The sequence below is a fragment of the Cercospora kikuchii genome (assembly GCF_019650295.1).
Source record: "Cercospora kikuchii DNA, contig_00007, whole genome shotgun sequence".
In the NCBI taxonomy this organism is placed as follows: domain Eukaryota; kingdom Fungi; phylum Ascomycota; class Dothideomycetes; order Mycosphaerellales; family Mycosphaerellaceae; genus Cercospora; species Cercospora kikuchii.
The window spans coordinates 807,430-824,339 of record NW_025408588.1 but is presented as its reverse complement, the minus strand read 5'-3'; the positions used below and the strand labels follow the sequence as shown (position 1 = coordinate 824,339).

The following is a 16,910-nucleotide window of genomic DNA, read 5'->3' as shown; positions in this document are numbered from 1 at the left end:
GATGGGCGTGGGATCTCGCAAGCAGGTGGCAGTGGTTCAGTTATCTACGCTTCCTGCATCACTCGCTGTGACCCTCGGAGCTAGATATCAACAGCAAAACGATCGTGCCGAAAGGTGGTTCGGTCGCCAGTGGTCGGTACAGGCCGTCCGGTAGGGAGAAACGTCTGAAACCGCCGTTGAAATTGTGTGATGTAGAATATGGAAAAGAGTATGCGACAAGCAAAGAGGAGCTGTGAGAAGAGAAGCACGCCTGGATCTGACAACCTGGTCGAATGCCTACGAGCTCCTCGCCAGGATCGCCCAGTTGTGTGGTTCAGATCACAGGACGCGAGAAGGCGTAGTTTGAAAGTGCTCAAGAGGCGCGCGGCGGACCTTCTTCTTCACGGGGCGAAAGAGGCCGTGAGGGTCGGACGGCAGAGGTGTTCCATCGCGGAAGTCTGGCTTCCAATGGCGGCCAATCCTGCGTCATGTCCATATAGACAACGGATCTCCTCAATAGACTCCATACCCGAATAGGAAATCAGGTATATCCATGCTCAGCACCACGGGCTGCTCGCCGTGGCTTGGGGAGAGCAGGGTTGCGCTTCCGCGAGCAGGCACGGCTGCAGGCCAACCACTTCTCGCGCTGCCCATCCGCCGGTATCTGGATGTCCAGACGCATCGCAGGCGTGTCTCGCACCGCTGGCTCGCCGATGCATCGACGCGGGTTGCGCATCCGGTGGAGCAGCGCATCGACGGACGGCTGGAAAGCGACGGCGGTAATTTCGACCACCGCGCGCGCCCTCCGCCCAATGTCGCGTCATCTGGCCTGGGCGTGTGAAGCAGCGCAGCGCGACTGTTGGTCAATCACGGCGAGTCGGCGAGGAAATGAAGTGCTGGCCCTATGCAGATGGAAATTACGGTGGAAGGTAGTGCCTGTCTGCTAACTGGAAGCAGCTAGCTGCCGCCTCGCACGCGTTCACGCGTTTCCACACACAGCACAACTCTGGAGAACCCAAGGATGATCTGCGGTCTCACCAGCCTGCAACGCCTTCGTCGCATCACAACAGCACTTCCTCGCCCAACCGTTGCCAACGTCTGCTCGAGCGCAGCGTCCGCCCACACGTTCGCCGTGACACAACATCTCCTCGCGCGCCGCCTCTCTGTCTCAGGGTCCGCGCCCGCAGTCTCCTCCGCGCTCTCCTGTTCACTGTTATATTATACTTTCCCGTGGCGGAGAATATAATAACATGGGCCGCGTGCTCCCGCCTCGCCAAATATCCCTGCACTTTCGCGAGACGCAGATCGTCGTCGCGTCTGGGCGACGGTGATCCCAGAACGGATCACCCGAGCGAACACACACAGCACGTGCTAGTGGAGGATATCCTTGCTGGGTTGAGCACTTGCGCCGACATCGATTGCTCCACACGGGACAGGACATCGCGATGCCGCGAAAGCCATTGCATCTCATCATGCTCAGAATGGCGTCCGGTAATGGCTCACGATGGCAGGCAGTATTGCGGACCTGACGCAAAGCCATCGACCAAGTCCCCCACGGTCTCGCTGCGAAGCAACAATGGTCGTGCTCGATCGTGTCTCACGGAGTCGTCACCCAACATGCTTACCGGCCAATCCCCCGCAGCATCTCACCACAGCGACCGGACGCGGCTCATGCCACGAATGATCCTTCCTATCCTGAGAGCCTACCGGTCTCACATTCAAGGCCGTGCACAATGGCATAAACCTGATTAGCAAAATGGACGAGGCCACGAAGAGCAGTCGCTGTTGTCTTCAGGTCGATGGCTTAACGGCGTCTCGGACCCTGGGTCCTTCGAAGCAAAGCCGACATTTCCTTCTCTGGAGTAGACCGGGCTCTGTAGGCATTGTGCATGACTTTGAGGTGACATGATCCAGCGTGGTGCTCAAACACAGATAACGTTCTTGCCGATTGCTAGCTAGCTGCTGGTCCCGGGCTCTGCAGGCAATACCACTGGATATTGATAATGTATCGCGTTCGCGAACAGAAGCAGAAGACCGGATCAGCACTCGTGAGGCGCAAGCCATATCCTGCGAAAAATGTCTCAGAAATTCAGGAACACTAGCTCGGCCTTCTCGGAAATTCTGCGACCCAGTAGTCGATAAAAATACTGGAATCTATCCAGGTTCTCGTGGGAGGGTTGCTGCCTCATGCTTGATCTACCAAGTGTCGTTGAAAAGCGGCTGCTGTGTAGAGCAAGCTGTCAAAGACCGATATGATCTCGCGGCTTCGTGGGCTGCGTCATGATCAGCAAGCGCATCATCAACGATAGATCGTCAAGGACGGCCATCGCATTCCATGTACTGGTTGGTAAGGATCATGTACGGGCACTCCACGTGCTCGTATCAACGAGACTTCTGTTCGCCAATCACGCTGACGTAGCATCGAAGTCGTTCAAGCTAGAGGAAATTGACGTTTGGTTGTTTTGGCCACGGCTCGGCGGTCTGATGCATTTTCGGGATTCTGCGTCTTCAGAAATGCACTCTCCCAGTGCTCGCACTTCACATTGGATGGAAACGTCCCGACTATAGCTTAGAGGCGTCTCTAGCTATGCATAGCGGCCGACTTCGTCATCTGTCAAAGTCATTTCCTGGAAGTGGCTCGAACTCAAACCGGCACCCACAACTTGACCTTCACTCTTTACGTGGACTATGACTCAACATCCAGCGGCGAATCTGACAGGTTCTTAAGCGCAGTCAGGAAGAACGGCAGGTCTGGCGCCCAAGTCCTATGGTCCATGTTTGCAACGAACAGCTGCACCTCTACCAAGTTACAGATCCGGTTATTGCAAAAGCGATCGTCAGAACTTTGACTGACCTTATTACGCAGAGTCGGCAACGCTACGCAGGTCGATAGCGTTCGAATAGACGCCCACAGCGTCCGCACTTCCCTCAACCGGAAATTCTGAACACAAATCTTCAGCCAACCGGCAGTACTAATGGACTCATATGTGGCGCATTCTCTTCTGCCTGTGACCCGATTCTTCACGCTTGGAAACGTCTGTTGGAATTCCTGTCCATTGCCTGGACCTGTTTAAAGGTCTTCGCAACCGCCACTCACTACACAGAGGTCCATACTTTTTCAAGCATGGAAGCCCTTTTGTCTGGCCTGGGCAAGAATTACCCAAACCGATCAACACTTATCGGAAGTGGCGATGGATACAGCATTATCTCTTTCGGTCCTCTGCATCAGCGGGTCGAGCAGTCGCGAGAGGTCTTCGTCCATCGCGGAGTGTCCCGCGGCTCTTTCATAGCACTCGCACTGCACAATTCGACTGACTCAGCTTGCAAGTAATCGGCAGAGACCGCAAACCTGGCTCGGTCGGGTATCCGTCACCTAACGTCGACATTATCGTCGTCGATGTTAATGGTAAGGTCTTGATCAGTGCTCAGACTGGTGAGATTGCGATCAAAGGTCAATCCACCAGGTTGGGTTATCTAGGAATTCCAGACGCCAATGCCAAGGCCTTCACGAGTTCAGGTCATTTCAGAACCGGCCACCAAGGCTTCTTCGACAACTATGGCTGTCTGTTTCTGACAGGCCGTTTGAAAGAGATGGTTATGTTGACGAGAAGACCGCAGAAGCGACGATTGATCGTTTCGCAAAGCACTTGAGTCAGGTGTGCCGCGAGGATGGCGAGCGGACGCTTGGTGGTATTGTGAGGGATTTGAAGTGACGCGGAGCATGCATAGACCTTGTGCTAGGGGATCTGCTAAGACCAGTTCACGCAGTAGCTGGGTATAACGATGTAAACTGATAGATTGAGTTGCCCGCATCACAGCATGCGCAACGAGGCTTTTGAATTGTGTTTGCCCGCGTGCTTCTGGGATGTGAAACATCATTCACAATATCACATGGCAACGCATTGACCAGATTTAGCCCTTGAACAAAATTGCGCACAAATTCGCAACGCAATCTGATCAGTACGATGGTCGTACAACCAAGGGTCTCCTTGGGTTACACGAGAACAACAAAAAAACAAGTCTGAAGGCAGACGGAGCCGAGTGGCTGATGTCTTAGATCCCGTACCGTCTATAAAACGTGCCTAGAAAGTGCAAGCCAAAACGTTGAAGTTTCTCCGCGAACCTGTCTTTCGAACGATGGTTCGGTCCCACAGACCCGGCTCAGGTTAAAGCACACCCGCAGAGTCCTACTGAACGGCTGCTCGGTCTACGCTCCGACCCAGAGAAATGAAGCAAGCCACAATACCCGTTCCGAATCATCTAACCTGTACAAAAGCCATAACGTCCAAGTTTCTAGATAGTGTACCCTTCTTCAAACGTCGACCAAGCACGGGCTATCAACCGCTCCGAAACCTGCTGCCACGCCACCTTCTTCGCTCTGGTCGCCTTTTGTGCGGAGCAGATACCCAGCCTCGAAGTTTTCGAGGATTTCCCTTTTGCCGTCTGCGTTGGCTCTCCAGATACATGCTCCGTAAATGCCGAGTTCGCAGATCACCCCGCCACTTTGCAATTCGCCGTTGCGGAAGATGGTATTGGATTGCGCGGGTGGCTCGATCATTTCCATGAGGATGTAGGCAGGCCAGTGGGATTCTGGGAGGTCTTTCAGGAATGGTGGGATTGCTTTGCGGTAGATGTTGTTTCCGCCGCCTTCGCGCTGGGGTTTTAGGACGTAGCGGGTTGCATTCTCGGGGTCTTGAGCGAGTTTGCGGGCTTCGAGGCCGGCTTCGGATTTGTCCAGTGGATAGATTGGAGCGAAGGTCCTGAGGACTTCGGCGGCCTGCGCCTGATCTGGGAGGAACTTTGCAAGGTGAGGGGAATGTGGTGTTGCAAGAACTTGTTGGACCTTCTTTGTACCAGCGAGCTGTGTCAGTACTGTTGGGCATTTGATGGCAGCACTGCGCTCGATGTGAAGGCGCGCAGACCAATGCGCATCAGAAGTGTACTCGTCTGGTGAGTATCCGGCTCGGAAATACACAACTGTGACCTCGTATTGCTTCTCAGGGCTTTGAGGTGGCGTGTAGATGAGCTTGCGATCATTATCGAGCTTCGTATCATCAAGAACTCGTCCGAAAGGCAGGCGGAACGTGCGAACGCCGTGGTTTTCGTTTAAGGCGTACTCAAGATGCCGTTGGTCGAAGACATTGCGCTCTGGATTCTGCACCAAGAAGACCACGCATGTAGGCAGCCCAGTCGTGGACTCGCCGTATGCCTTGTGAGCTTCAGCCATGCCCCTCGCCAAAGAAGGCACTGAGGTGCTCTCAGGCAGAGCGGATCCATTGACGAGGCGCGAGAGTTCCTCAGGATATGCGCCGATCGATTGCAGGTGACGATGAAGGCCAGCAACTTGGCTCGACAGGCCACCGAAAGAGGATGCGATTGTATTGAATTCAACTTGCTTCACTGTGGGTTGCGAAGCGTTGCCTTGGTCAACGTGCACCATGTAATCCGAACGAAACAGACCAAGAGCAATTGGCTGAGGACGTATCAGCGATTGTGCGTCTCAAAGAGGGCGTGAAGATATATACCTGCGCATATCCCTCTTTCTTGACAGCCTGGTGCACCTTCCATAGTCCTGCCATGAATTCATCGATTGCAGCCAGCCTATGATCACATGTCAGCTGCTTCTCAAGTGAAGTGAACACATCATGCCCGCATCTGAGGCACATGCGCGATACGAAATCAGTCCTTGTCATGTGCAGAAGGACTTGCATGTGACGACATGCTAGAACTGAGACGAAAGTACTCTGACTTACGGAAAGTACCTACTCTTCAACGATGCCAGTCAACCATCCCTCGTCACTGGCGATGGCAGAGTAGAGCTCATTGTACGCTCTCGCTACTGACTTTGCCTGCTCGAAGCAGACTTTCGGGAACAGACTTGGGAACAGTGTTACCGGAGCTGTCGTCGCTAACGCTCCAGCGGGATCCTGCTCTGTCGGCACATATGTTGGTGCTACTCTGACTGCCAGGCCATGAGCAATTGACCAGTCCTTGAGGTTGGTCAACAGATACGACTTCTGCTCGTCGTTGAGCTCTGGCGGATACTCTGGATACATGTTGGGTGGCATGCGAATGTTTTCTTACAAATGAGGTGCTGCTCGTTGGAGATGGACTCATCGCATTGAGTGGGTCTCTTGTTCGCCGATGTCGCCAAGGCAAGCGACTTCACCTTCCCACGTCACGCTACCAGGCGCGTCAAACGCTACACACGCAGGGCGACGCGACCGAGACGGGTCTCACACAACCGTTGCCAAAGGCTTTGCACCTCGCGTCCAGCCTTTCAAGACAGCTCAAGACACTAGGACGTCTCTGGAATCTGCATACGCACGCGCATCGTCCGAGCGAATCCGTCCTGCCCACTCTCCACCGCAGCCGACACAGCGAGTCTGGTCAATACACGCGCTTCCAAGACAAGGTCTGATGCAAGTATTCTGCACATAATATGTCAGAGGACCTAGCAAGAGCTGTGACTGCGCCGCTGCTCAGGCGGGAAGAGCCTCCAGATCTACGGAGGCTGTGACGGAACGTAGGACATTGCGGAAAACAGCGGCAGAGCAGAAGGCTCCTTCAGGGGAATTGCTCTGCAGGATTATCGAAGGCAAGTTCTGAGCAGGCGGATATCCACGCTCTCCAGAAGCGTCGCGTTACGCCGCCCGCTACTCCTACACCGCACGCTCCTGCACGCTGTGTCCCAGAAATGCTCTGGTGGAGTTGCGAATGATTTGCAGCGCGCAGTGAACCGAGACTTTTCGGTCAGATCCAGAAACGCGTGTAGCACGCGTTCTATTGGCCTGTCATCCGCCGTGCCCTCTGTCAACCTGACCTGGCAAGTCACTAGGTGAAGGCAGGGGTTCGGACAGCAGCCTTTCGTGCAAGACAGTGTGCATTCTCACATTTCCACATACATTAATTGAGGCACAGTAAAGGGTGGGCGACGCCAGTTTCCACGACCCAGAACGTTCCTTGGCGCACGCTGCACTTGACATCACTTTCGATCTCAAGCTGCGAATTCACACAGCGCAATCAGCAACACGTGACGCGGCGAGGTGCCGACCGCGTTCTGCCGTTATCTTTGACTAAACTTCAAGGCGCAACCTGACTGTCAACATCAACTTTGGGCAAGGCGCCACACGCGACGCCATCAGCACAACATCATGGATCCGGATCCGTGGAAGTGGACGTCCACTGAGGTGGCAGACTTCTTTCGCAACCATGCAACAACACTCATTACCCACATGCCAAATGCGCGACTGCCAGACCTGGACTCGTTTGCTCAAAAGCTGGAAGAGAATGACGTTTGCGGAGCGGTGCTGTTCGATGGAGTCGATTTGGGCTTTCTTCGTGAGGACTGTGCCATTCGGTCCCTTGGACAACGCAGTGCAATAGTACACTGCATCCGCAAGCTCAGAACATGGTCGAGATCATATCCCAGAGGAGACGAAGCGCCTATCCCGCAAACGCCTGTGTCTGTGGCTGCCACGCCGGCAGCAATACCTGGCATTGAGCAAGACCCAACATCTCCAGTGCCCGTTTTCGACAGCACGAACGCCAAACGCGCTGGCGAGACTGACGCGGAAGCTGGTAGTGCTCGCAAGAAACGAAGACTCGAGCTCCCCCAGCCCTCGCTTCCCTTAACGGCGCCAAGACACTCAGCACAGCACAATCCTGCAGCCTTTCTGGGCAACGAGAAGCTCCCGGTGGACAATATATTCTTCGGCAACACGCAGATGGGACAAGAAATAAGCTACGAAGAAACACCGAGCGCTATGATGGTCAATCCCGCAACACGGGAAGCATCGCCCCACGCGTTGCCAACGAGCGCAAATGTCTCAGAAGATGATGACCTGCAGATAGCCGACACATGCTTCCAGTTTCAAGCTCCTGCAAGACCTCCCGGACTATCAGCGTATGTCAACAAGCAGATCCTGCATTTTCTCAATCTTGACATAGCCGAATCCCAAAGCGGTTCTGTCAAGACGACTACGCGTCACGGGCGGGACGCGATTGCCGTTGATCCATACCCAGAGCGAATGCTCACAGGCACTACGTCTCGGTCAGCTCTGCTTGTTCATATGGCCGAGAATGGGAGGTATGTTGCGAAGCGGGAGAATGCTGCCTTTGTCGACTCGGGTATCGAGTACAATGAAATTTCGGTTCAGGGATTGCCAGAAGCCTCGAACTCTGGTGAATGGGACTTCCTTGTCGCGAAGCACAGGTCAACAGCTGATGAGGAAGTGCTACCCGCCTACATGGACTCTGATTCCGAGGGCTCACTTCGCACACTTCAAGAAGAAATGGAGGATGAGGAGGAGGTAGAAGAGGACGAGCTTCACCAGACCAAGCCCGTCGGGTCCCGACTAGACGCGATGATCGACAAAGCCTTGCGCGATATTGTGGATACCTGGAAGGAGAAAATCCTGCCTCGAATGGAAGAGAAGAAAGCGTGGACTGTCTGGAAGCGAACGCGTCAAAGTCGCACCATTCGCGACAGCTTGATCAATGGAGCCCTCGACTTGATTCGCAACCTCGAGCAGAGAGTCCACAAGTTTAAGACAGAAATGCATCACGACGAATGGCGCGATGAGAGAGAGGTCGCTGAGCAATGCAAGATCATGGAGGCTACAGTCGAGGACATCGAAGAGCAGCGATGGAAGATTGATGTCTGGCGGAGGAAGAAGGAACCTCATCACGTCGCTAGACGAGGAGCTCGCCTCGACTCTGGCCACACTATTGCTGGTACCAGCACGCAGCGCCAGATTCCCACCGTTCATGCAAACGACCGCTTCAGTGTGGAGCGCGAAGACAACGTTGATGACGCCGTCAACGATGACGACGACGACTTTCATTCTGCGCACGGCGATCTCGACACCGGCGAGCCTATGATCGAGGGCCAGGAGGAAGACCAAGATGCGTCAGACGAGTACTCTGTGCATGACGATATGGACTTCATCAACGATGCAGACTCACCGGATGGAGAAGCTGGTGATTTGCTGGCTGATTCACATCAAACTTCGGATTTTGACCAGGACGCGGTACAGGCACACCCGGACTCGGAGCATTCAGATTTTGGTCGTGATTTGTCGTCGCCAAGCATTAAGCCGGAACAGCGTCGTCCTCGACACAACGACGCTCAAACTACGGACAACGAAAAAGGCACTGAGTCAGACTACCTGACTAGTCCCTCTGGAATGTTCAAGAAGCCTGCGAGGAAGCATGTGAATACCCCGATCAAGTCGCAGAAGACAGCCATGGAGCCAATTGAGATATCTTCAGATTCCACTCCTGTGAAATCGAAGCCTCCAAAGAAGAAGAGAAAGAAGATAGCATACAGCGCTACTCCCGAAAATGACAGTGCACAAGAGGTGGTATCGTGGAACTTGGACGACCTCGTGAGCGCAAGCGACAGAAAGCGTATCATGATCAAACTCCTTTCCGAAATGGGCCCCGAGAAACGAGCAGCGATACAACGCAAGATCAAAGCTCTGCGCAGGTCTCCCTTCATCGAAAAGTTGCGAGATGTGCTTGCAGTACTTGCCCGAGACTACTCGGGCAGCAATCAAGACATCGATGTGGTAGTTGCAGGCAAACTTTTTCTGGCATATACATATTGCAAGCCGGAATGTCTTTTAGATGATAGCTTTGCAGATATCCCCTGGTCTTCTGTCTCGACCGATCGCCTGGCACTCACCACATTCTGTGGCCTGCTAGAATTGTTTCTGGAGAAGTCAAATCTTTGGAGGGCGCCTGCGAAGCCCAATTCCGGACGACAGGGCGAGGTTATTGACCTCGTCGGCTCATCCGAAGAAGACGACACACGACTTGCCGGAACCCCGAAGAAGAGGAAGGTCAAGAAGGTCAAGCTCGATATCAACGCAGAGCAATCGCAGGCTGCGGCATATCTACGTCAGCAACGCTACAAGGAAATGAAGAGTGCTGGTTCCAACTCTCAGGAGCTCCAAGCTATGATACAGTCCGACCCCAGCAGATCCACAGTGGCGATAAACCCTCTCGCGTGTAAGGAGAATGGTGAGGAGTTCATCTTCATCGACAAGAACATTGCTCGTGAGCTGAAAGAGCACCAAATCAACGGAATACAGTTCATGTGGCGAGAGCTTACGGCTGGTGGTGATGAAGGCGGCCAGGGATGCATCCTGGCTCACACCATGGGTCTTGGGAAGACCGTTCAGACCATCGCAACTCTCGTTGCGATCAACGAAGCGGCGCAGTCAGATAATCCTGCCGTATATGAGCAGATCCCCGAGCACCTTCGCCCTGCTGACATCCAGGAACGACAACTTCGCATGCTGATCCTGGTTCCAGCTCCACTGGTGCAAAACTGGCGTAGAGAGATATCTCGCTGGGCACCGCATGTGCTCACGAACAATTTCTCTATCGAGCAGGGCACGAAGCCCCATCAAGCTCTCACCCAGCTCGCCAGCTGGTACAAGGTTGGCGGAGTGTTCTTTATCACATACGATTTTCTCCGAAAATACGTTCACTGGAAAGACCCGAAGACTGAGCCCAAGATAGCCGAGATCGGTCCGCAGATCGAGAAGTATTTGGTCAGAGGGGCTGAGCTAGTCGTCGCAGACGAAGTTCACCAACTCAAGAACGCCAAGGCCAAGGTCACTCAGGCCGCAGCACGGCTTCATACAGAAAGTAGGATCGGGCTTACTGGCACTCCAATGAGTAACGATGTGGATGAGATCTACTCACTGGTGTCTTTTGCAGCACCAAACTATCTCGGAGAGAAGAAGTGGTTCAATCAGCAATACTCTAACCCGATCGCGCAAGGCAGCCGCAAAGACAGCGAGCCGTATGAAGTCCGAAAGATGCTGAAGAAGCTTGCAGTGCTTCGCAATCAGATTGAGCCCAAGGTCAATCGTGCCGATATCTACGTTCTGCGTGGCTCGCTAAAGCCGAAGACGGAATTTGTTATCATGATGCCGCTGTCTAACTTACAGCGAGTGGTTTACAACAAGTACCTTCGAGCGTTGCGCAAGGACCAAAGCGATCTCGACGCAGTGGTCGCCCAAACGAGAATCTTCGCTTGGCTTGCGGCCTTGACACTGCTCATGAATCACCCACTTGCTTTCAAGCGCAAGCTACTGGAACCGCCCAAGGCAAAATCCAAGTCGAAGAAGAAGAAACGGGAGTCCACGCCGTCTGCTAGTGATAGCGGCTCTGCAACACCGTCTGCCGAGAATGATGTCGATGCTGAGGACTACGGGAGCATGGACGACGCTATAAAGTCACTGTCTTTCTCAGATGAAGTCAAGAAGGACATGGTCGAAGGTATCAGCGATGATCCCCGCAGCGAGTACTCCAAGAAGATGGAGATGTTGCTCCTCATCCTCCGTCTCGCAGATCATTGCGGAGACAAGGTCATTGTCTTTTCCGGCAGTCTTCCGACCCTCGATATTGTCGAGGAGGTGCTCAACAGGTCCAAACTGCCATGCAGCCGAATCGACGGCAAAGTAGGCATACACAAGCGTCAGCCCGTCATTGACGCCTTTCACGCGGGCAAGACCAAAGTCATGTTGATGTCAACCAGAGCTGGAGTCGGACTGAATATCCAAGGCGCGAATCGTGTGGTCATCCTCGATTTCGGCTTCAATCCCTCTCACGAAGAGCAGGCCGTTGGGCGGGCGTATCGTATCGGACAAACCAAACCAGTCTTCGTATACCGTCTGATTATCGGTGGCACTTTCGAAGACAACATCTACGACAAGCAGTTGTTCAAATCTTCTTTGACGCAACGCGTTGTGGACAAGAAGAACCCTCGTCGTATCGCGCTCGGCAGTGCTGGTGATTGGCTGTACGAGCCGCGAGAGATGCCCCAGGAGGACGTGCGCCAGTGGCTTGACAAGGATGAAGCTGTTCTGCATAAGATTCTCAAGAAGCAGCTCTCAGATGTTGACTACAAAGGACCACAAATTCGGAAGCTCACAACGATCGAAACGTTGCAGGAAGATGCAGCCGATGCACCTTTGGACGAGACGGAGCAGCGTGAAGTGGAAGAAGAACTGGCCATGCGACGTAACCAGCGCAAGATGGACAAGCAAACAGCGAACGCTGGACCTGCCGGCTTGAGCGCGAGCCAGATCAATATGCCTCCCCCTGGCGTTCCGAGATCAACAGCGCCCGTGGGCCGACCTGCTAAGGGCACGGCTCAGCGAGGCCTGTCTGCGGTGGTCAAGTTCCCTATGCCACATGGTACGCCACAAGGTATGCCACATGGTTTGCCGAACATGGCTGATTCCTCTCGCCCGTCTTCTACCATGCCAAATGCGTCTGCTGGCCGGGGCGGTTCACTTCAGAATCAAGGCATTAATGGTGCACGCCCCACCTCCAGCAACCCGCAGTCGAACATACATGGAATGCCTTGAATTGGATGAGCACGATACGAGAGAGAATGCTGCGCTGGAGAAAGGAGGGAGGTTAGAAGACATACGGATATCGCACTAATGAGTGGAAGGGCGACGCGATGAACGAGGAGTAGAGCAAAAAGGAAACGAAGCATGCATTGGCGTTTCACAGACTTTCTGTGGGTCTACTTTAGCGCGCAGAGATACCCCTGAGCAGCTATGCTCTCTTGCTATGACTGTACAATGAGACAATGATCCTTGACACCCATCTTTTGATACTCATGCTCCATCCTGATGGTATGATATTGCCTTCTCCTTTTTCTCGTGGCCCCTCGACGCACTCGCCGCTTGCTTCGCTGCATTCAATGCCTCTGTACGCGCATTATCAGCGGAGACACTCCAGGCGCGACTCGAAATATGCGCACCATCTCACGTCTCCCGAGCACAAATCCAATCCAGTGGCCGCTTGATATTCTCGATTTGCGCCAGAGCCGTAGCGATTCCAGCATGGACTCCCGTCCACGAATCTCCGTCGCGAAGCCAATAATTGAGGGCCGTGAAGAGGACGACATGGAAGATACAGAAGCTGAGCCTAGGCGTGCGTTGCTTGAGTTTCGGATGGCGTGTTGGCTCTCTGCGAATTTGCAGGCAAAAAATCCAGTAGTACAACATCGGGGTGCTTAGCTTTCGCATTACTTCCAGAGCGATACGATCCATTTTGATGTGAATTTCGCTTGATTTGATGTTTCTCTGCTGGATTGTGGTGGTCTGTTTGTAGTGCTTCTTGATGCTTGGTTGCTTTGTGGTTGGCGGAAGTTCAGAGAGTGTGTCAAAACCAGTTGCCTGTGAAGGCGTCGACGACGCCTAGCAACGTGCTGTGTCGCACATGCCAGATCGCTTGCTCTTCCGCAAGAAGGGTGGCAATCGCGGCTGAGATGAGAGCAATGATTATCCAGAGAGCCGCGACTGGCTCCACCGGATGACAGGAAAATCCCCGGTGCTCAAAGTCGATCATGATGGAAATCGCGTTGCTTGTCGTGAAGGCAACGGAAAGGTCGAAGATGCAATAGAAGACGAGGAGAGAGAGTTTGAGAGTGAGGTGGAGAAAGAATCCAGACTAGATTGACAATCGCGATGTCGACTTTGAGCAGTGCGAGGAAGGCGTCCATCGTGGTAGTCGATACTGAGGTCTTGGATGTGAGTTCTTGGAAGTGAAGTCAAGCGAGAGGTGCCCGCTCTATCTTGCCGGTGACTTGTTGTCTCTCTGGTATTTATGAAGATCTAGTCTTGATGGTGTGTCGGTTTGTCTGAAGGTGAAAAGGTGAGTTCTTGAGGTTGGAAATTCAAGACGTCCTTAAGTCCGGATTTCAGAGTGATGTCTCAGCTGTCTTACGTGACATTCGAGGCCACAAGCACTATCACTATTCTCGAGCTCTTCAGATCAAAGATCCGAGAGCAGCGAAGCACCGCATCACAAGCAAATGCAGCTCAGCTTCCGTTCGCTTCGACTTGAGGCCGCTGCAGCAAGCCAACACAGCTCGAATAGCCCCAGAGGAGAACAACTCGATGTGCCTGAGCGATGCGCAGCAGTCAAGACTGCAACATTCCACTCACGTGTCCCGCCATCATTTGCCACTCGACAACACACTCAAACGCCTCCGCAGGTTTCCTGGACGTATTCACCAACACCGTGGGCGCCCCGTGGACATAAATTTCAGTCGCCAATCAATTCTCTCAGCTTCTACAACAATCAGCCCAGATTGTACATCGAGCACCAATGATGGCACCCGACAGTCTCAACGCAAACCAGCGCCTGTCCGCCTTTCTCCGCCGTCTCAACACAGAAGACCGCCACGCGGGCACAACAGGCGAAGGCCACCTCGATCTCGCCGACCGCCATCGCGTTCGCTCCGGAGTCGTCACACCACCCTACCGCGCAGGAGGCATTCTTTCAAGCCATGTTGACACGTGCAACCCCATTAGCAGACCTTGGTGTCGTCCTCATTGGGCAGGTGAAAAGGCACAGGAAAGTTGGTTCGATGCACACCACGAAGGATACGATGCGGATGATGAAGCAGGATTTTGAACAATCTATTGACATATTGTGACGGCCGTGATCATACGCAAAAGTATGTTGTACGCAGATAAGTTATTGTATGGAGCAAGCAAAGCACATCGCAAAAATTCAATTTGTCAGAAGGAGATGAGGAGATACTAACGCATTCATTATCGACTCTTCCCATTTGCAAAATCATTGATCATGGGCTGTGCTCTCCCAAGCGAGGTGCACCACCCTTCCAGTCGTCACGCTCGAAATACCTAAAGACGAGCTCGTAGCCTTCCAGATCGTGCACGACGCGGTCGATGCGCTTGTAGCCCTTGATGCGGTCCATTCGCTTGTCGTTCTTGGCATTACCGTTCTCGCTGCCGTCCTTAGCCTCGAACAGTGTGACGCTGAAGCGGCCAGGTTTGAAGATGCCCACAACTTGCTGTACGACATCGACAGTGGAGCGTCCGGTTTGACGAGTTGGCACGTTGGTCTCGAAACTGGCATAGGAGCACTGTGGTTCCGGAGTGACGTGCACAGTCCAGTAATGAGTGTTTTCAGCATCGCCGGGAATTGGCACGACTCCATTCGCCGAGTAGCCACATGGCGTGAAGAGATAGGAGTCGATGCGGGCGTCCGGATACTTAGAAGCTGGGTACACATCTGCGAGGCCGCAAGCTTCGGTCACAACTGTTCCCAAGGTGTGGCCTTCAGTGCTAAGCTCTTCACCAAAGGTAAGCGGCTCATCATCAGACTCCGAGCTGAGCTCTGCGTGCTCCTTAGCAGTCTGAGCAAAGACATCAAAGCTAGCATCGTCGCTACCGGTAACCAAAGTGTTCCCCGAGATACTAGGATCGGAGTTGTTGTGCTCCTGGATCACACCGAGATGAGCGATTGCGTCCTTGCGGGCCAGGTGAGAGCAGCGAGCGTTGTCTTGCGCAATCAAGCTAGCGTCCTCGAGATAGAACTTGCGAGCATTCTGCTCCTCGAGGTCGGTCATGAGGATTTCCAAGGTCTCATCGCCCGTTTCATTCTCTGGCATGCGTCTTCCCTTTTCAGGTAGAACCATCTGCTGGGTTGGAGTCTGATGGATTTCCTCTTCGGGAGTAGAAGGGGGAGTCAATTCAGTGCCTGGCCCGGTAATGTAAAGATACCAATGCTCGCCGTTCATCTTGCCAATCATGTACGCACTGCCGCCCAAAAACATCCTGTCCAAGTAGCGCACCTCATCGCGCCAGCTGCGGTGTGGCCCTTTCTGCTGATCTGGAAATAGGAAATTCTTACGACTGTAGAAGACACGATGTGGCTTGGCCGCCGCACTACTGCCTTCTGGCAGGCTGGCCTTCACATGCGGGAAGCCTGCTTCCAGAGCTGCGATTTCCAGAATGCGTGGCAGCCCGCGCAACAGAGTAGTCGTGCCGCAAGTCTTCAGCACGAGCTTGTGCGGGAAGATGAACATGCTCGACTCCGAGAGCAAGTACGCGTCGACATTGCCAGACTCGATGACTGACAGAACCTTGCAGTTGACCAGGTCAAGCATCTCCTTCCAGGTGTCCTGAGATACAGCCTTGAGGCCATTGGGCACTGCCGAAGGCGGCAGCGCCTTGTCCGACTCTGTGAACCATACTTCTAGGAGTTTCTCTGGTCCTTCAAATGCATTGCTGGAGTCAAGATCGAGAGCAGTAATGTCTCGATTGATCGTCCAATGCGGAGTACCACTCAAGGAGGAAGGAGAATTGGTGTAGTTGGGTGGGATCGTAGTGTTCACCATTTCCAATGCTTGCTCTTTCGGCTGGTTTCTTGATCACGCACTTGTGCCCCTCGACCTGGCGCCGGCGGCTGGGTATCCGCTGATCCTCTGAACTGTGATTGCTCTGTCTGCTGCCTCAGCGACTGTCTCAAGATCGCCTGAGGAGAGAAGGCCCACACCCTTCCTTTCGAGTTGGAGGCTGGCTTACGCCAGCAGCAAGCGGTTGTGAATGTGGTAGACGACCTTGGTCGTGTTATGGAGGTCGTCCGCAGGAAAGGATATGGGAGCTCTTGCGGCGGGGAATGGTGTCGACTATGCGCGGGTCGAGGTGAACAGGTCTCCGATACCCGGCGGAAGTATCGGGTCGATAGGCTTGGGGGAAGTGGTGCTTTGGTAGGTCGAGGTCGTCGAGATGGTGTTATCTAGGCCTGTGCCACATGCGGTGGTCAGCGTCGCACTCAATTCACCACAGTGGCAAACTTGGGTTGTCTTACTTCTGAGGCTTGGACAGTGCTCGTAGAAGATCTTCTGGACGCATGGAACGTGGAAGTGTTGCTGGAGATGGCTCTGACTTACAGACTCTTCATTGAGAGTCTGATATCAAGCACGCGACGTGCTTTTTCTGGGCGCAGAGTGCAATTGCGCAAGGTGAGTCGCACTGGGCTCGTGCGTTGTTGCCGCTTTCGTAGGAATTCCGGAGGGACTCTGCGAATTACAGGTCCGAATCTGAGGTGTTTGCGAGGTCAGTTTGTCGCGGTGGACAACA

General features: G+C 53.7%; 3 protein-coding genes across 3 annotated transcripts; 1 reads left to right on the top strand and 2 right to left on the bottom strand.

Moving 5' to 3' along the window:
• Positions 1-4,291: 4,291 nt before the first annotated feature.
• Positions 4,292-6,047, bottom strand: CKM354_001042900 (glutathione synthase; the record flags this gene model as incomplete). The annotated part of the gene is made up of 3 exons (XM_044805886.1): positions 4,292-5,452; positions 5,505-5,580; positions 5,746-6,047. 3 exons carry the CDS (start codon positions 6,045-6,047, stop codon positions 4,292-4,294), a joined length of 1,539 nt encoding a protein of 512 aa, XP_044661821.1.
• Positions 6,048-7,133: 1,086 nt separating this feature from the next.
• CKM354_001042800 (uncharacterized protein) lies at positions 7,134-12,368 on the top strand (the record flags this gene model as incomplete). The annotated part of the gene is made up of 1 exon (XM_044805885.1): positions 7,134-12,368. The coding sequence occupies one exon, from the start codon at positions 7,134-7,136 to the stop codon at positions 12,366-12,368; it is 5,235 nt and encodes a 1,744-aa protein (XP_044661820.1).
• A 2,237-nt stretch (positions 12,369-14,605) lies between these two features.
• CKM354_001042700 (adenosylmethionine decarboxylase SPE2) lies at positions 14,606-16,165 on the bottom strand (the record flags this gene model as incomplete). The annotated part of the gene is made up of 1 exon (XM_044805884.1): positions 14,606-16,165. The coding sequence occupies one exon, from the start codon at positions 16,163-16,165 to the stop codon at positions 14,606-14,608; it is 1,560 nt and encodes a 519-aa protein (XP_044661819.1).
• Between the last annotated feature and the right edge of the window lie 745 nt (positions 16,166-16,910).